The 20,316-nt window shown below is 43.7% G+C and overlaps 1 protein-coding gene across 1 annotated transcript in view; it reads left to right on the top strand.

The window, feature by feature from the left end:
* Window positions 1-20,316, top strand: part of RNF17 (ring finger protein 17) — a 1,084,608-nt gene that overhangs the window by 207,885 nt on the left and 856,407 nt on the right. Inside the window, exons 7-8 of the mRNA XM_029603155.1 lie at window positions 2,134-2,210; window positions 4,325-4,399. Coding sequence (XP_029459015.1) covers window positions 2,134-2,210; window positions 4,325-4,399 — 152 coding nt within the window. The remainder of the gene's footprint in view (window positions 1-2,133; window positions 2,211-4,324; window positions 4,400-20,316) is intronic.

Consider the following 20,316-nt stretch of genomic DNA (forward strand, 5'->3'; position numbering starts at 1 on the left):
GTGTGAGAACAAATGCAAAATCAAATCCAAATACAGGAAATTGGAAAATCAGATTCAAAGCAAAGTCATTAGTTTAAAGCCAAATGAAGGAAAACTGTTAAGGCTTTAAGCAAGTTAAATAGGCTCATCAAAAACAGTCCAAGGGTGCACATCGGTGACACTACATCTTTTTTTTTTTTTTATCCTGCTAATAAAAAGTTAGCAAGATAAGTTCAGGATGGGAGTATTCTGGGTGGGGCTGATTATCCAGGTAAGTTGGCTGAATAAATTCAGATTTCAGCTTTATATGGCTAATAGCCAGATAATTTTAGAACAGCTCAAAAGCAGTCCTAAAGTTAGCTGTGCTGCTGAATATCTCAGCTAAATAAATCTGGTTAACTTTTTTAGCTGGCCAGTGGCTAAATATGGACTTTTTGAACGCCACAAGAAAAATGACTACACAAACATTTTGGAGTTCAGAACAGTCTTCGGTGGTTTCATCCCCTGGTTAAAAGGAAAGGAGGCACTAGTCAAAATGGATAAGTGTAAAAACTGCCACAGTCAGAACACTCTGTGGAGCCCTGCCTAATTCCCCTAGGCTTGGTATATTAAACAGTTGAACACACCTAGTAACTCTGGCAATATAAGAAAATAAGAAATTGCCATGCTGGGTCCATCAAGCCCAGCATCCTGTTTCTAACAGAGGCCAAACCAGGCCACAAGAACCTAGCAAGTACCCAAACACTAAGAAGATACCATGCTACTGATGCCAGTAATAGCAGAGGCGGTTCCATAAGTCAACTTGATTAATAGCAGTTAATGGACTTCTCCAAGAACTTAATCACATATTTTTTAAACCCAGCTACACTAACTGCACTAACCACATCCTCTGGCAACAAATTCCAGAGCTTAATTGTGCGTTGAGTGAGAGAGAACTTTTTCGAGTTAGTCTTAAATGTGCTACTTGCTAACTTCATGGCATGCCCCCTAATCCTTCTATTATCCGAAAGTGTAAATAATAGATTTACATCTACCTCTCAATAGATAAAGGCGAACAGGCTGTTCTTACACTGCAGGAGAGCTTTATTCTATTTGGACAAAACAAAAGTTTACAGAAAATCTTTATTCATTTTCTTTAACTCAGGAAAACATTTCAGTCACAATTCAAACTTTTCACATGGAAATCTGATTGTATTTACTGGTATACAATGGACAACAGCTTCAAAATAAAGTAAAAACACATCTAATCCAGCGATATGACAGCCTCATTATCTCATCTTTGCTTCCCTAGGAGAAATCTGCAAAGCTGCTACTTGGTCTTTTATCAATACCTTCATTGATCATTGCTGTCTAGAAAATGTTTCATGTTGAGATAGTTTTGGCCAAGCAGTTCTTAAGCTTATATAACATACCTTCAGCTCTATCACTTACTTCCTAATAATCATGGGTTGCACGTTCACCGCTAATTTAGTAATATAATATGCTGACAATGAAAACTCATCTTTGAAGTGTCCACAGAGAAAGCAAAGTTGCTTACCTATAAACAGGAAAAATCAGCCACACAATCCCACCTTCTTCACTGTAGAGTTGGTTTGCTTGCTATAAAGACTGAGGGAATTTGTGGCAACAGGTATGTGGGAAATTCTGCACCTGCTAAGAAAGATGTTCTTGATCCTTCTGAGTTCTGAGAAATTTTTTCTTGGTGCCATTGGATGAAATCACCCAACTTTTGTGGCTGGTTTGTCTTACTGTTTACAGAGACTATCTGCTACAGGTAAGCAACATTGCTTTCCTTTTACAAGGGCCTTTTACATCAGTAAATTTGAATATCTCACAAAAAATAGAAGTGTGTATAATTTTGGGGAAATGTTTGATTGGCATTGAAGAGAAGTGTTAGAAGAAAATTCTGAAATTTTGCTCTGAAGCTAGAAAAGTCATTAGGATGATATAGCTCTCATTGAAAAGAATAATTGCTAAATGTTTGTAGAAGCGCACTTGCCTGGAGTAGCGGGTGGAGGCCAGAGGATGAGTCTAGGCTGCCAGAGAAGAAGGCATAGATGTATTTTGTTGAATCATTTTTAAAGTAGTATGTCATGAATAAAGTTTATTCTGATTATATTGTTTTTGCATAAAATATATTTTTTTTAATTTAAGGTGATCAATAATTTAAATTTGAGAGTTGAGGATGGTTGCCTTAATGTTAACGGTCTCAAACTTAGACAATCGCTCAGGTAAGCAATGTGTAATAGCATTCCAGCAAATATTCAGCTGGCCAGTACCAACTTTAATGTATACCTTCGTTTCTGCAACAGGAACTAATGCGTGGCAAACATAAAGACCTGATCAATATAGTTCAAAAGGACACACTTATTGAAAATGCAGTCACTCCAGTGGTGTACATTGGTTAACAAATTACAGTTCACAGTTTTGAAACGGGGGCCCCGACACGGCCATGTTTCACATAGGGCTGCATCAGGGGGACCAAACACGTAAATAATCAATCGGGAGTTTCAAGTGAAAAATATCCTAAACTGGATGGTTAAGGGATCCTTAATGCACTAAATTTTAGTGAGAGCCGTGATTGCATGGGAAAAATGCGTCAGAGCCACTTGTGAGTGAGAGACAAATTTATGATAAATTCCAATGGGTACTAGTCAGTTCTAGAGAAAGAGGTCAAATGACATGTACCGCGGGTGTGCGGGAAAATCCCACCGTGGTTAGAAGAGGGTATGCAACTTTAAATCATGGAACTCAATGGGGAAAGAGAAAAACCTTGTAAATTGAAAAGAACTGCGGACCCCGGGATTTTAGAAAGGTGTGTGGTTGGCTGTCTAAACCCTCTTTGAAGATTAGTAAGCTCCTTAAAGCCCGGGGTCCGCAGTTCTTTTCTATTTACAAGGTTTTTCTGTTTCCCCATTGAGTCCCATGATTTAAAGCTTGCATATCCTCTTCTAACCGCGGTGGGATTTTCCCGCGTGCCCGCAGTACATGTCATTTGACCCCCCCCCCCCCCCCCTTCTCTAGAACTGACTAATACCCATTGGAATTTATTAGTCATAAATTTGTCTCTCACTCACAAGTGGCTCTGACGCATTTTTCCCATGCTGACTCGGCTCTCACTAAATTTAGTGCATTAAGGATCCCTTAACCATCCAGTTTAGGTTATTTTTCACTTGAAACTCCCGATAGATTATTTACATGTTTGGGCCCCCTGATGCAGCCCTATGTGAAACATGGCCGTGTCGGGGGGCCCCCGTTTCAAAACTGTGAACTGTAATTTGTTAACCAATGTACACCACTGGTGTGACTGCATTTTCAATAAGTGTGTCCTTCTGAGCTATATTGATTAGGTCTTTGTTTGCCACGCATTAGTTCTTGTTGCACTTGTTATTGTATGTGTGTGCTATTTACTCCGCCCTTTCCGTGTGCTTTTACCTTAGTTTGTGAACATGTTATTTGAATGACTAATTGAAATTAGTTTTTACAAAAATTTTATGTAGTAATACTTGTATTTGAAAGGGAATTGATATTATCCAAATTTTCCTTCGAGTGAATTGAAGATAAAGTTAATTTCTGTATTTTGTAATGCCACAACCTTCTTTAAATATTCAATGTTTATATTGTAAAGCTATTTATAATTTGTTTTTTTCAGTGGTGTTTTCAGAGTTTTAATTGACAGGTTTATGGGGCAGTTCTCAGAACTATGTGAGTAGTTGCAAAGTCTCCTAGTACTTTTATCTGCAGATTTTGTGCCAGTTCTGAAAAAGAAAGTAGGTAAATACTTTATTTTTTAAAATCAATTAAAGAAGTACAAGCAAAGACTTTTTTTTTTCTATATATACATTTTTCTTGAAAAACTATGCTTGTAGTTTTGAAAATAATGCTAAACTACAAGTGGTGTCTTTCCTGACCTAACCCCGACCTCTGAGCCCACTTAGTTGTCCTGTAGTTCAAAATATGTGCTTTGCTCCCTGTGCATGGTTTTACCTGGGAAGAATGGACAATTTTCAGAAAACCTATTTTTGTGAGTATATAGCTTTTGAAAATTGCCTTTTATAATTGGTTAGTATGGAGGAGGTAATTTATTTTATTTATTTATTTTTAACTTTTATATACCGAAGTTCTTGTATGGGATACAGAGTCTGGGATAATTGCGAGTCTGGAATGTGAAACAATTAGTAGAAAGCAATTTTCCATAAAAGCCTAAGGTTATAGCGGTAGATTATAAATAAACCTAATACTGTGATTCTGAGATGTAAAAATCATTTTCACTTTAAGTTTTGAAATGCACTAGGTTGTTGAAGTGTTTTAATGGGCTCTATTCTATATTTTGTTTTTCTCTTAGCCTTCAGATGAATAGCGATGAACTTATATGTTTTATAGAAAAACTGGGTCAAATTGATGTGGAAAAGAATAAAAGGTATTTTTCATTTTGGATACTTATTGGTGAAGGAAGTTAATCAGCTACATAATTACATTTTAAGGACCTATTTATTGAAGTATTGATGTTCGTTAAATACTTGTGTTATGCCAATACTTAATTTGTTAGTGGCGTTAGCATGTTTGTTTAATGCTTATGCATTTGTGTAGTGTATTCGGGCATGCTGTGGAATAGTTCAGAAATATAAGACTGGACCAGTTTAGTTATGGTGCAGATATTATTTACATTGCTTCAAAGAAACAAGAATCAAAATAATAGCAGACCTTGCATCAGGCACAATAACAAGTAATGTCTACTGTCTGGGTGTATCATGAGGTCCTAAAAGTTCCCTGGGGCCTCCCCAAGCCTTTGTAGGTCTGAGTTCTTATGGTAGGATGAAGGGAACCTCCCTTAACCCAGAATCTCTTGCAGCATGTTGTGTTAAGAGCAACTGGGTTAAAACCTCGAACTGGGCTGCTTAAGATAGAATGAGGGAGTTGTCATTCTCACGGGACAAGCAGGATGTTATTCCTCACATATGGGTGACATCATCAAGATGGAGCCCAATCACAGAATTCTTTTGTCAAAGCTTCTAGAACTTTGGCACCTACTGGGCGTGCCCAGCAATGCACTGACCCTGCATCCAGCAGGGGACCCCCTTCAGTCTTCTTTTTTTTCGCACAGCAGTAGCCATGTGGGTTAAGGAGCTCTCTTGAGATTCCTGACAGGAATTTTCCTCGCGGAACTTCATTCAAAATTTTTTTTTAAATTCTACCCCATAGGAGTCCCCCTATCGATATCCATACTCCGCGGTCGAAAGGTAAGGTTTTACCCTTGTTGCGGTCTATTCCCGTCGAGTTATCCCTTCAGGGTGTACAGGCCATTGACTGCATCGCGGCTAAATTTTTGTCAGAGTCAAGGTGTCTGGTTTTCGTTGGTGCCCCGACTGTACTCGAACAGTGTCCATCACTGACCCGCATGGGGTCTGTGTTAAGTGTTTGGGGTCTGGCCACAATGTCCTTACTTGCACCAAATGTGCCCAAATGACACCTAAGGGACAAGGCTCGTTTAGAGATGATAGACATTCTCTTTCAGTTAAAAACCCCGAATCCATAGATAGCTTTGAGGTCGTCTAAGCCGGTGCCGTCAATTTCTCGCAAGTACCGGGACACCGCTGCTGTTCGACCGGCGTCGACGATTCCAAAGGTGTCGATTGCCTCCTCGAGAAAAGAACCGAGGAGAACATCATGAAAAGCATAGACTCCGGCATCGCAAGGCTCAGTCCGTCGATTCAGGCACGTCCTTGGCATCGACGTAGACAGAGCCACGGACAAAGAAGCCTCGTCCAGAAAAGGCCCCATCCTCTTCTGTGACCAGGTCACCGAGGCGTTCCCCACCTTCAGTAGTGCCGGGATCCGCAATTCCATCTTCACCGGTGGACCCTCCAGTTATGCCAGTGCTGCCGCCTCCTCCGGTGCCGGGGTTCCATGCCCCAGGCTTCCGTGAGGAATTGGATCAGATGATCCAAGAGGCCATCGGAAAAGCACTTCAGGGCTTCCAACATCCATCGACGCCGGTACCGGTCCTCGAGCCGGTCACCGATCCGATTCCCGTAGCGCTCGCACCGCTACTGGGTAGATTGGATGCGTTGATCGGTGCCCTTCCACCGATGGAACCAAGAGCACTGATGGGTCCAGTACCTTCCACACCGATTCCATTATCGGATGATAAGGAAACAGTTACCCATTCCACCGTCTGGCATTTTACCACCGACTTGTCCATCAATGTCACCGGTCCCTTCGGTGCCTCCGATGCCATTGGTACCTCGGCCTGGTCCTTCAGGATTAGCATCATTTCTCCCTGTTGGAGACCCTCTAGGTGCTGGAGATCAGCCCTACAATCCTTAGACCGATGATTTGTCCCAGGATTAGGATGATCTACCATCAGAGCCCTCTCCACCAGAAGATCTGTCTTTCATTAATTTCATCAAGGAAATGACTGAAACCATTGCTTTTCAGCTTCAGACGGAAGAGGACTCTAGGCACAAGATGTTGGAGGTACTCCAGTTTCTTGATGCTCCTAAGGAAATCATGTCTCTCCCTTATTCATGAAATCCTGTTGATCTTCTGAAGAGAAACTGGGAACACCCATGTTCCATCCCACCTGTTAACCGCAAGACAGTTGCCACCTATCTCATGCAGTCAGCTCCTGGGTTCCAGAAGTCACAGTTGGATCATCACTCTGTGGTTGTTGAATCAGCCCAGCAGAAGGCATGACATTCCAAACCTTATTCCTCCATACCTCCAGGGAAGGAACAAAAATCCCTGGATGCTTTTGGCAGGCATATCTTCCATGGCTCCATGCTCATATCTCGCATCGCATCTTACCAGTATCACAGAGACCTTTTTAAAAGGATCCAGGATTTCTCTGATTCTTTACCAGAGCAAATCCAGACTCAACTTCATGCTGTGGCTCAGAAAGGTCTAGATGCGGGAAAGCACGAGGTCTGCACTGCTTATAATATCTTCGACACAGCCTCTAGAGTGTCTGCAGCAGGAATTAGTGCCAGAAGATGGGCCTGGCTCAAATCATCAGACTTAAGACCAGAAGTCCAAGACAGGTTAGCAGATCTACCCTGTGTGGGCGATAATCTTTTCGGGGAAAAGATCCGAGAGACTGTGGTGCAGTTGAAGGATTACCATGAAACTCTGTGCCAGCTTTCTTCTGTTCCATCTGAATTCCCGTCTGCCCCTAAGAGAACTTTCAGATGTGACTCTAAGCGGCCGGCCTACAAGCCAAGGAAGTTTTATCCTCCGGCTTCTAGAGGACTCCCTTCTAGACCTTACCAAAAAGGTCAATCCAGGCAGACTCGTCCTCAAACGTCTCAGCCTGAACCAGCGTCAGGGTTTTGACTCCTTCCTAGAGAGTGTAAGCCAGCCTCCTCTTCCATCCATATCGGTCGGCGGTCGGCTCTGCCACTTCAACAGCGCTTGGCATACAGTCACCACAGACCAGTGGGTACTGGCAGTAGTCACTCAGGGTTACCACCTAAGTTTCCTGACTGTTCAATGGACTCTCCGCCTCAGCTGATGTGGGGAATGTCCGACCACTCTCCCTTGTTCGAACAGGAGGTCTCACTCCTCCTCAAGTCCCAAGCAATAGAACCTGTGCCCCTCTCTCAGCAGGGGCAAGGGTTCTATTCCCGGTATTTTCTAATAACAAAAGTGTCACGTGGCGTACGCCCGATACTGGACCTCCGCGCCCTAAACAAATTTTTGCAGAGACACAAATTCAAAATGGTAACCTTGGGCTCTCTACTTCCTATTCTACAAAGGAGTGGCTATGCTTTCTAGATCTCCAAGACGCTTACACACACACCTCAATTACTCCATCTCATCACTAATATCTACGATTCCTGGTTGGCCCCCGTCATTTCCAGGACAGTGTATTACCATTCGGCCTGGCGTCCGCTCCACGAGTATTCACCAAGTGCCTGGTGGTGGTCGCAGCCTTCCTTAGGAATCAGGGTGTCCATGTCTACCCTTATCTCGACGATTGGTTGATAAGGGCTCTGACTGAGCAGGGCGTACTAACCTCCCTGTGTATCACTATCAACACTCTGATTTCCTTAGGGTTTCTAATCAACTATCCCAAATCCAAGATAGTTCCATCCCAAACCCTATACTTTATAGGGGATGACCTAAACACTGTACAGGCGAAAGCCTTCCTCCCCCAGGATTGAGCTTTCGCCATCACATCTCTGGCTCATCAACTGCAGACTCGAGTGTCTTCAACTACTCGTCATTTCCTCATACTGCTGGGTCACATGGCATCCTCAATGCATGTCACTCCGATGGCTTGCCTCACCTCACCATGAGAGTAATACAGTGGACCTTAAAAGGTCAGTGGATTCAAGCTTGTCAACCAATGTCCAGCATTGTCCAGGTGACCAAACAGCTGTCACTAGCCTGGTGGATGCACCTCTCCAATTTCATTCAAGGCCTTCCATTTCAGGCTCCAGATCCTCAAATTATCATAAGACGCATCCAACCTCGAGTGGGGTGCACATGTGGGCGACCTGCAGACTCAGGGAACCTGGTCTCCAGAGGAAGCCAAATACATTTCCTGGAGCTACGGGCGATCAAATATGCTCTCGAGGCCTTTCAGGACTGCCTATCAAACAAAGCCATCCTGATTCAAACAGACAATCAGGTTGCGATGTGGTACATCAACAAACAAGGGGGAATGGTGTCCTACCTCCTGTGTCAAGAAGCTGCACAGATATGGGCATGGGCCCTCTCCCACTCGATGTCCCTCAAAGCAACCTACTTGCCGGGAGTGGACAATGTGTTGGCAGACAAGCTGAGTCGCAATTTCCATCCGCACGAGTGGTCTCTCAACCCCGCGGTAGCGGACGCAATATTCCAACATTGGGGTTACCTTCACATAGACCTTTTTGCGTCGGTCCACAACCACAAGTAGACAACTTCTGCTCTCTTTCGCATTCACCACTTGCAACCAAGCGATGCCTTCGCCCTCTCCTGGGTCAGCGGTCTACTTTATGCGTACCCTCCACTTCCCCTCATCTCAAAGACTCTCATGAAGTTCTGGCAGGACAAGGGATTAATGATTCTGATAGCTCTCCACTGGCCACACCAGGTGTGGTTTCTATTCCTCCAGGACCTGTCAGTACACAGACACATTCCTCTGGGGAAAGATCCCCTTCTAATCACTCAGAACGAAGGGCATCTGTGACCCTCCAAGCTCTGTCTCTGACTGTCTGGATGTTGAAAGGTTAATACTCCAATCTTTTAACCTTGCAGAGTCTGTATCCCAAGTCCTGGTGGCTTCACGAAAACCTTCAACGAGAAAGTCTTATCGCTCTAAATGGAAGAGGTTTATGGTCTGGTGCTTTTCCATGTCCATAGACCCATTCACTTGTTCCACTGCGAGGTTCCTGGACTATCTCTGGCACATGTCAGAGTTAGGCCTAAAAACGTCCTGTATCAGAGTGCATGTTAGTGCAGTGTCTGCGTACCATAAGGGTATAGGAAATTTGTCCATTTCAATGCAACCCTTAGTATCACATTTCATAAGAGGCTTCCTCCATTTAAAACCTCCACTGTGCCCTCCTGCCCCTGCTTGGGACCTTAATGTGGTTTTGGGACGGCTCATGAAATCTCCGTTTGAGCCTCTCCACTCCTGTGATCTCCACAATCTCACCTGGAAAGTAGTTTTTCTTCTTGCGATCACGTCTGCTCACAGTTAGTGAATTACAGGCTTTAGTTACCTACCCGCCTTACACTAACATTCTCACAGGGCAAGCAGGATGGTAGTCCTCACATATGGGTGACATCAGGATGGAGCCCAATCACGGAACACCTTTGTCAAGGTTTCCAGAACTTTGACTGGCACATACTGGGCATGCCCAGCATAGCATCAACCCTGCAGCCAGCAGGGGTCCCCCCTTCAGTCTCGTCTTATAGTAAAAGTACATGCGAAAAATAAAATAATAAATCGTAAGCGAACCCAACTCCACGGGGTGGCGGGCGGGTTTCGTGAGGACAAACATCTTGCTGTCCTCTGAGAACACCTGTTACAGGTAAGCAACTCTGCTTTCTCACAGGACAAGCAGGATGGTAGTCCTCACATATGGTTGAGTACAGAGCTGAGGATGCCTGAGCAATGCACCAAATGTACCCAAAGATGTGCAACAGGCACAAGAACTGGGGTGGAATTTGGTAGAGGGCATCTTGAACCCTACCGGGTTCACGGAAGGATGTTGGTACCTCAGTTTGCAAATAAGTTGCGTAGCACAGATTGGCCGAAGATGAAATCTTGTCTGCCAGCCTTGTCTAAACAATAATGGGCTGCGAAGGTGTGGAGAGAGCTCCAGGTAACAGCCTTACAGATGTCAGCAAGCGGCACAGAGCGTAGGTGCGCTACTGATGTTGCCATAGCCCTGACAGAGTGTGCTTTAACACTGTCTTGAAGTGGAATGCCTTCCTGTTGGTAACAAAAGGAAATACAGTCCGCTAACCAGGAGGAGAGAGTCTGCTTACCCACAGGTTTGCCCAATTTGATGGGATCAAAGGAAACAAAACAATTGGGTGCCTTTCCTGTGGGCAGCTGTACGGTCCAGATAAAATGCTAGAGCACGTTTACAGTCAAGGGTATGCAGAGCCTGTTCTCCTGGGTTTGAGTGGGGCCTGGGAAAGAAAGTGGGTAGTATAATGGATTGATTGATATGAAACTCTGATACTACCTTAGGCAAAACTTTAGGGTGAGTGCGGAGTACTACCCCTGTCATGCAGACGTTTAGTGTAAGGCGGGTAGGTGACTAAGGCCTGTAACTCACTAACTCTGCGAGCAGATGTGATCGCCAAAAGAAAAATAGAAACATAGAAATGACGGCAGAAGAAGACCAAACGGCCCATCCAGTCTGCCCAGCAAGCCTCACACATTTTTTCCCTCATACTTATCTGTTTCTCTTAGCTCTTGGTTCTATTTCCCTTCCACCCCCACCATTAATGTAGAGAGCAGTGATGGAGCTGCATCCAAGTGAAATGTCTAGCTTGATTAGTTAGGGGTAGTAGGGGTAGTAACCGCCGCAATAAGCAAGCTACACCCATGCTTATTTGTTTTACCCAGACTGTTATACAGCCCTTATTGGTTGTTTTTCTTTTCCCCTGCCGTTGAAGCAGAGAGCTATGCTGGAAATGCGTGATGTATCAGTCTTTCTCCCATGCCGTTGAAGCAGAAAGCCATGCTGGATATGCATCGAAAGTGAAGTATCAGGCACATATGGTTTGGGGTAGTAACCGCCGTAACAAGCCAGCTACTCCCCGCTTTGTGAGTGCAAACCCTTTTTTCTTCTCCCCTGCCGTTGAAGCAGAGAGCTCTGCTGGATGTGTGAAGTATCAGTTTTTCTTCAGCGGAGATCACAGAATTGGAGAGGCTCAAATGGCAGTTTCATGAGCCTTCCCAAAACCATGTTGAGGTCCCAAAAAGGGGCCGGAGGGCGCAGTGGAGGTTTAAGGTGAAGCAAGCCCTTCAAAAAGCGTGTGACAAGGGGTTGTACTGAAATGGGTACATCCCCCACGCCTTTATGGAAGGTGGCTACCTCACTGACATGTACCCTGATAGAAGTTTTGAGGCCTGACTGACAGGTGCCAGATATAGTCCAGAAACTCAGGAGTCTGGATTAATCTGTGGTACTATAGGATCGAAAATTAGCAGGTAAACAATTTTCCTTTTTGCTATAGCCGGAGTCTACCAAGACCTGGGTAGAGGCTCCCTCTAGTTCCACCTGGTTTATAAAATCCTTAAGTCTTGCACTCAGGACACCCACAAAATTTGCAGCTTTGCTCCTTCTCATATTCCGCTAACTTGAGCTTGCACTCCAGGTCATCAAGCCAAGGACATTCTTTCTTTGCATGACCTTTCTATTTTACAGAAAGAACACTCCTCTAGGGCCAGGCGGGTTTCTGCCATACCAGGTTCATTTAAAGATTCTTTGATTTCTGGTTGCCTATTTGGAAAGGTCTTCATGCTCATTCCTTGCACAAAGGGCACACAAACAGAAAGTGTTCAAGGCCCAATTTCTGGGTTGTTCCCGCCTCTCCAGATTCCCCCTTATTTTTTTTTTAGGTTGCGCATCATTGCTGCTTCAGAACATTATTTTTCAATATGTGCACTTCCTTTTCCAACATTTGCAGGGTCACCAAGCAGACATTTGTGTTCTCTACGGTCATACTGACAGTCTCTTGTCAAGTGTCCTTTCTGTCCATTGTTAAAACATGGATGAGACTGGTGTCTTGAAACAGTGTATGGAGGCCAATCCTCCTATCTCGGAGGTTGGTTCCTGAGGCCCTCTTCTCTGTACCATGCTAAGGAATTGTCGTCTCTCTAAGCCTCTTATGCCGGCTGGCATTGACTGTGCCTGGTGAAAGATTTCTGCCACTTTCACGGTTTTCTCCAGGGTAAGCCCGGTGTGTCAACAGACCCTGTTCTGCTTGGCTGGTCCAGATAGTCTGTGACAGCTCCAGGAATATTTGATGAGCCACTTCCTCCAGTCCCAATCTTGCCTCTGGCTAGAACCACATCCACCTGGCATCTTTCAAACAATGAAAGAGTTTCTAGGGCTCTCCCTGGACTGTAGGGACGCCGGTCGAAACTGCTGCTGATTTAGTATTCTGGTGAGTTCCCTGCTCTCTGTAGTATAGTGGCCTTGACGTCTTCTTAGAAAGCCCTCCTATCTGGATTGGCAGCCTGGAATGCTGCTTGACTCTGCGGTGAGCAAATTAGTCAAGTAAGTGGTCCAGCTGGTCTTTGGCCAGGTCGACAGGTTTATGGTCCGTTCAGAGTTCTTTAGAAAGACATCTGTGTCCTCTTCTCTCCATCTTAAACAGATATGCAAAGGTGAAGGTGCCTGAGTTATTCTGGACATAGCCGATTGCAGGGCCTCAGCTAGCTGAGATAAGACTGTACCTTGTTGCCATTGTGTTTGTGCTTTGTACAGCGTTTTACAGATGTTGCTGCCCTGTGGCCAGGACCTGTATTACCTGCTCCCTTTGGGGCCAGCTCCCAAATGGATAACTCACTCAAGGGTGAGAAAACAAACACTTGCTGGCCTGTCCGGCCCTAACTTACTACTTGACCCTTGATTGCCCAGGTGGGGATAGCCACCTTGGCCGGCTGTAGTAGAAGTTGAAGTCAGAAGGCCTCAGGAAAAAATACTCTGTAAGCTGTTTTTTCTCCTTGGAGGTTGTGGGTTTTTACTCGTGTTTCCCTCTTAAGCAAAAAAAAAAAAAATCTCCGAAATAACATCACATTTTGCATATTTGAACCTGCTGTGCTCGCAGGAATATGACTGGACCAACTTAGTTATGGTGCAGATATTTATTTGCAGTGCCTCAAAGATAAAAGAATCAAGATAGTAGCTCACCTTGAGTCAGGCACAACTACAGGTAATTGTCCACTGGATGTATCTTTACATCCTGCCAGCTCCCTGGGGTCTCCCCAATCCTTTCTAGGCCTGGGTCCTTTGTAGGGAACATCCCTTCACCCAGAATCCCTTGCAGCATTTTGCCTTGAGGACTGGGTTAAAACTTTGAACCGGGCTCCTTAAGGTAGAATGAAGGAGTTGTCAGTACACTCCGTCACAACTTGCATTACTGCAAGCAAAATTTATTGGCATAATGCAAAGAATATTAAAATGAGTTGCATAGCATTCAAATAAATGCATGCTAAGCAGCTCAATATTCATATGCATTTACTACATGTTTGGGGCAAGGAGTTGCATTAGGTCAGTCGGTGCCATTTTATCCATCAGAGCAAGTCAGGCCAGAGGTAGTGTAATCCTCTCATGTTCCGTCTTCGATTCTAGATTTCAGATAGGGTAGGTGATTTGGGGGGGGGGGGGGGTAAGGACATCAGGGCTTAAGAACATATTCAGCTGTATTTAAGGAATAGGAGGGCATTGGGGCTTGAGCTCCTTTTGCTGTACGCAAGGGAGGATATCAAGCCTTGAGGATTCTTCTTAGTACTGTGTGAGGAGGGCACATTGGGCCTCGAGGTCCTTTCATTGGCATACTTTAGGAATGGGGTGAGGAATAGGGGTACACAGTGTTTGGAGCCCCTGTCAGACCTGACGTCATCATGGTCGGGAATGTACTTGTTCTCAGCCATAGTAAAACTCATGTTGATACCTGATTTACTAAAGGCTTAATGCCCTTTAGTAAATTGTGTGTTGCCAGCTAATGCCCACATTAAAATTGGCTAATCTGTTTCAACATGCCTTAATAAGTCTGTCATAGATAAGTGGTTTAGTTGAAGATTGTCAAGTTCAACCTCTTTCTGCTTGTCCTATGTTGCTGTCTGAAAATATCACATTACTGATCTTTTATTTTTTTAAATTGCATATTTTTGAAGCTAGTAATTGGATCAGGATTTAAAAAAACAAAACAAAAACAATATTTCTGAGCCTACATGCCTGATTTCCCTGTTTCCTTCCTCTATACCAAAAATAATTAAGTACTATGGGCTAGTAAACAATTCCCCTTTCAACCGCCCTAATCCTCAAAAGGAAAAAGAACAGAACAAGATGGGTCATAGTGAACTGAGGCCATACCCCTTCTCTCTATGATATTATTTATTTATTTATTTATTTATTTATTTATTTAAAAGTTTTTATATACCGCACAATGGATAAATATATATCCGTCTAGGCGGTTTACACATGGTCAAAACATACATAATTTAAAAATACAAACAATTGTTAAAAGATTAATTCAAAAACATGATATTATGCAAATTATTGTAGTTAGAAAGCTTGGATAAATAAGTAAGTTTTCAGTGATTTTTTAAAATCTCTACGGTTAGAAGTTAGTCGGATATAGTCAGGTAAAGCGTTCCATAAAGTTGGACCTGCAACTGAAAAAGCACGTTTACGAATCAAAGATAAACTTACAGATTTTACATTAGGAAATTCATACATACAAATTCACTGATTCTCCTACCCACTTCATGGTCTACCCTCAAACCCCAGACAGGAGCATGGTATTGTCTTACCTGCTTCTAGTGTTGCTCTGACTGTTCCTCAAAATTTTGGAATCTTTTTACCATTTGTGATTCTTCCATCCCCAGTGCTGCATTAATGTTTAGCCTTCAATCTGGATCCTAGACTTCAGGAAAACTACCTTTTTTAAAATGGAATATCTGTTTCATTAACTGGATGGGAAATTGTAGGGGCAGTAGAAGAGTAGTGGACAAAACTGAAAGGAGATATAAGGGCAACTGACCTTTTTAGTTAGGAAAGTAAATAAAGGAAAGAGGGAAAAAGAGGGTCCTATGATTTTCGAAAGAAGCAGCTGTAGAGGTAAAGGAGAAAAGATTAGTGTTCATAAACAAGAGATCACAGAAAGGTTAGTGATAGAAGGAAGTGCGAAAGTGATATTATGTAGAGGCTGATGAGGAAAACAAAATGTTTAACAAATTTGTTCAGTGTTCACTGTGGAATGGCCTTGGGAATAGAACCATATAAAATAAATACAAATAAGATTGGAAGTGAGGTAAACCTCAGATCGATTTTCAGGACAAGTGTTTTCGTGAGGAGCTATCTAAACTTAAAGCGATGTGGCTGGATGGGTTACATTCAGGGGTACTAAGGGAACTTAGATGTCCTGGCAGCTCTGCTGGCTGACCTTTTCAATGTTTCTTTAGAATCAGGAGTAGTTCTGGAGGACTGGAGATGTGCAGATGTGATTCCTGTTCATAAAAGTGGAAATGAGGGGGCTGGGAGGGGCGGAGCAGCAGCACAGCTCTGAACGCTGTCCTTGTATCGCTGGTTTCTATTGATTTTTCACCTCTTTTTCTTGTGAAATGCCTCCGAAGCGAAAAGGGAGAGTAATGGTGTACCTCGCAGCCCCTTCTCTCCCTTCAGGACAACTGACCATAACGGAGCTAGCTGCTGGTTTTTCGAGGCAGGGGGAGCAGTTCTCCTCTGAAACGCTCGCGGGAGGAGCCGTGAACGATCCTGGAGAGATCAGCTTAAGCCCCCCGGACTCTCAGATGCCTCCAGTGCCGACTCCCCAGAACTTCTCAAGCCCGGTGAGTGCAGAAGCGGCCCTGACTGGATCAGACGATGCAGCTGTGGGTGCCACTGTCGGAAGTGGGAGAAAAGAGCAAGGCCTGGAAGGGGAAAACCTGGCGGATTTGCAGGCGACAAGCCTCATACCTGAGGCTGTATTTTCACTAAATGCCTTAACTGGTGAAGTTGTGCAGTTTGAAGATGCAAAAACCATGTTTCCCAAACCCTCGGTAGTTACCATGGACTCCTTGTGGGGAATGATGGCTCAAATGGGGGTAGCATTACAAACAGTTTCTTTGCAGCAAAAATGTGTTTCCTTACAATTAAAAACCGCTACCCAAGACTTTAACTCAAGGAGCGAGAATCAATTACAGAGGATCCAACAGTTGGAGGAACAAACTAAGAAGTTTCAAGATATCCAGGTGGCCTTAGTACAAGACCGAGTTATCCTGAATAGGAAAATGGAACAATTGGAAAATAAGACCAGAAACTTGAACCTTAGGTTTATTAATTTTCCTAAGTTTCTGGGAGAACAACCCAGGCTAACTCTAAAGAAATATATGACTGAGATACTGAAAATTGCACCTGAAAATATACCAGTTTTCAACAAAGTATATTTCCTACCTCATGCAAAAACAAGAGAAGAAGAAGCGGCACCTATAATTGACATGGCAAATTTAACTGCCTTTCTAGAGACTTCTACGACTGAGATAATAGAGAGGGCCACCCTCCTAGTGTCTTTTATATACTCACTGGACCTCAGTTTAATCATGAGAAATTATTTTCAAAATATGAGAGTGGAGTTTATGGGTAAGGTTGTACAAGTGTTCCCCGATCTGGCCAAAGTCACCCAAGATAGGAGGAGAGGGTTTCTTGCCATGAGGCAAGAAGCTCGATCCATGGGAGCTGATTTATGCTTAGATATCCGTGCCGTTGTATATTAAAAATGGATAATGTTACCTATGTTGTTTTTGTTCCTGAGCAATTGAGGGCACTACTGGATAATAAGAAAAAAGTGTTACCTAATCCCATAGTCCAGGAATTTACTACCAGTGAGTCATAGAGAAAAGAAAAGCCAAAACGCTAAGCTTGTACTTGTAGATGATTTATTATTGTTGAATCTCCTCAACTTTGGCATAAGCCCACTAGTCAGTTTTACTGATAAGAGTAATGTTTTCTTTATTATTGTTAAGCAGTATTTACTGTGTTTTTTGCATAAATATGTTTCTTTGTTTCTCTGCAAAGAAGATATTCTTTGTACAAATTGAATAAATCAATTAATAGGAAAAAAAAAGAAATGAGGGGGCTGGGAACTAGAGACTGGTTAGTTAGAACTCTGTTGTGAGCAAATTAATGAGATTGCTGCTAAAACAAGAGTGCTGTTCTTGGAATCCAATGGATTGCAAGATATGAAGCAGCATTTATTTTTAGCAGAAGTAAATCTTGTCAGAAGAATCTGATTTCTTTGGGTGACCAGAGAGTTGTATCAAGAGAGCGCTAGATGTAGTATACTTGGTTTTCTGTAAGGCCTTTGACATGCTTCTGCATAGGAGACTTATAAAATAAACGGGATACCCTTGGATGGGACCTAGCTTGACAGACTGGCTTAGAAAATGAATGAGAGGGAGGACAGAAAGGGTAGTGGTAAATGGAGTTGTTTTTTTTTCTGAGGAACAGGGTGGTGGTTAGTGGTGTGCCTCAAGGATCTGCCCTTGGACCAGGACTTTTCACATTTTCATGAGTGACACAGCAGAAGGATTGTCTAGGAAATATTTGCTTTTTGTTGATACCAAAATCTGTAACAGTGTGGATAGCCAGGAAGGTGTGGAAAACATGAGGCAGGATCTAGCAAAGCTAGGATCTGGAAGCTAAGATTTAATGCTAAAAAATGCAGAGTAATACATTTAGGATGCAAAAACCCAAGGGAGAGGTACAGTATTGGAGGTGAAATTCTAAGCACAAAAGAACAGGATCTGAGAGTGATTGTATCTGATGATCCTAAGGAAGCCAAACAGGTGGACAAAGTGATGGCAAAAGCCAGAAAGATGCTTGGCTGCATAGGGAGAGGAATGGTCAGCAGAAAAATGGAGATGATATTGCCCAGTATAGATCCCCGATGAGACCTACTTTGGAATACTGTGTACATTTCTGGAGATCTCACTTTTAAAAAGGATTTAAACAGGATATAGTCAGCCAGAGGGTGGCTACTAAAATAGTCAGTGGTCTTCATTCTAAAGCATATGGGGAGAAACGTACACCCTAGCGGGAAAGGCAAGATAGGGGAGATATGATAGACATTTAAATATCTCAAATGTTTCCATTAACACGTCACAGGCTTCTTGCTACATAAAGTGGGCTCTAGAACGAGGGGTCATGGGATGAGGGTAAAAGGGAGTAGACTCAGGAGTAATCTTTGGAAACATTTCTTTACAGAGAGTATGGTGGAATAATGAAACAGCCTCCCAGTAGAGGTGGTAGCATCCAAAAACAGTATCTGAATTCAAGAAAGCATGGAATAAATATAGGTGATCTCTAAAGGAATGATGGGAATTATAAAGCTTGCTTAATTGGGTGGATGGGCAGAATAAATGTGTCAAACATTCTTTCTGCCATCATGATTCTATGTAACCCAGATCTGTCTTGAGGAGTCTCTTCTCAATCGGTAGGCAATAGAATTTGTTCCTTCCAAAGATTGTGGGAAGAATTCTATTCCCGCTATTATCCCAAGACAAGCAGGATGATAGTCCTCACATATGGGTGACATAATCAGATGGAGCCCTGGTATGGAAAACTTCTGTCAGAAGTTTCTAGAAACTTTTGGCTGGCACTCTGAGCCTACTGAGCATGCCCAGCATGCCATGATATTCTCAACCACAGGGGTCTCCCCTCAGTCTCCTTTTTTTCCGCCTTGCTGTAAGCAAAGCAGATCAGGAGCTCTGGAAATAATTTCCCTCATTTACTTAAGGGAAGAAAACTTTTTTCAGTCACATTTTCTTCATATTTGGGTCTTGGTGAGTACATTTTTTGGTTAGCTCTGTCTATTCCGGTCTCCTCACTATTGATTACCCGCCGGTCATCGACCGTTATTAGGCCACAATTTTATCATGGCCTCTGGCTTCAAAAAATGTCCGGATTGTAACCGGACTATGTCCATTACTGACCCACATTATGTATGTGTTCTGTGCCTGGGATCAGGCCACGATGTCCGGGCTTGTTCAACCTGTGCCCAGATGACACCGAAGGGCAGGCGTGTCCGTTTGGATAAGATGGAAGAATTGTTCAAAAAAATTCCATCGTCGACGTCGTCCCCGTGGGTAACACCTCCCTCGGTTACTAAATATTGAGGTGAAAAAAAAAAAAGAACTGATGACCATCCGTCACCGGCACCGTCGATATCCTCGATAGCGTCGTCTTCAGCATCGAAAGGTCATTGAGAAAAGAAGCGGTATCGCCACCGACCCATCAGATAAGGCATCGAAGTCCATCGACCCGATGCCAAAGAAGGTCTGTGTACTAGAGCCAACTCCACCGGCTGTACACGAGGAACCGAGGCGCTCTCCACCGGGCTCTGTGTCAGAGGATGTGCCACCATGAATCATCGTGGAAGTGCCAATAGCGCCAGCAGTACCTTTCCCCAGTGACAGTGGACACTGTCCCAGTTTCCAGGGAAGAAATGACTAATATAGTCCAACAAGCCGTCGTCGAGGCTTTACGGAACCTACAGCCTCCGACAGTACCATCGGTACCGGCATTGGACCAGTCAATTTTTCAGCCTTTGCTGAATAGACTCGATGCCTTAATAGTAGCTTTTCCTCCGACACCGGCACAGATTCCATCGGTACAACCATTGACGCCATCAATGCCGATGCACCCACCGGTGGCTCCAGCCATCCCGATTCCTGGATCATCAGATGAGGACGATAGGGACTCCGATTCCGTCCCAGGACCATCGGGCCTTCATCGGCATCGAGTCCCGAAGAAACCCTCTATGCCAATACATCCACATCCATCGGGTGATACCGGAATCGATTTCCACCGATGCCATCGAGGCCCATCGATTTCCCATTGATGCCTTCATTACCAATGATGCCAAAACACATACCAGCAAAGGCTGTGTTTAAATCAAAGCATCATATGCAACCAGAGGACCCTGACTCCCCTTATCATCCTCAATATACTCCTTGGAAGGATGTTGATATGGACACGGAGTCAGAGGAACTGCAATCAGAGCCCTCTCCACCAGAGGGGAGAGAAAAATCCCCTCCTGAAGATTTGTCACTTACAAATTTTATTAAAGAAATGGTAGACACAATTCCTTTTGAATTGA

This window comes from Rhinatrema bivittatum, chromosome 5 (genome assembly GCF_901001135.1).
Source record: "Rhinatrema bivittatum chromosome 5, aRhiBiv1.1, whole genome shotgun sequence".
Classification (NCBI taxonomy): Eukaryota; Metazoa; Chordata; class Amphibia; order Gymnophiona; family Rhinatrematidae; genus Rhinatrema; species Rhinatrema bivittatum.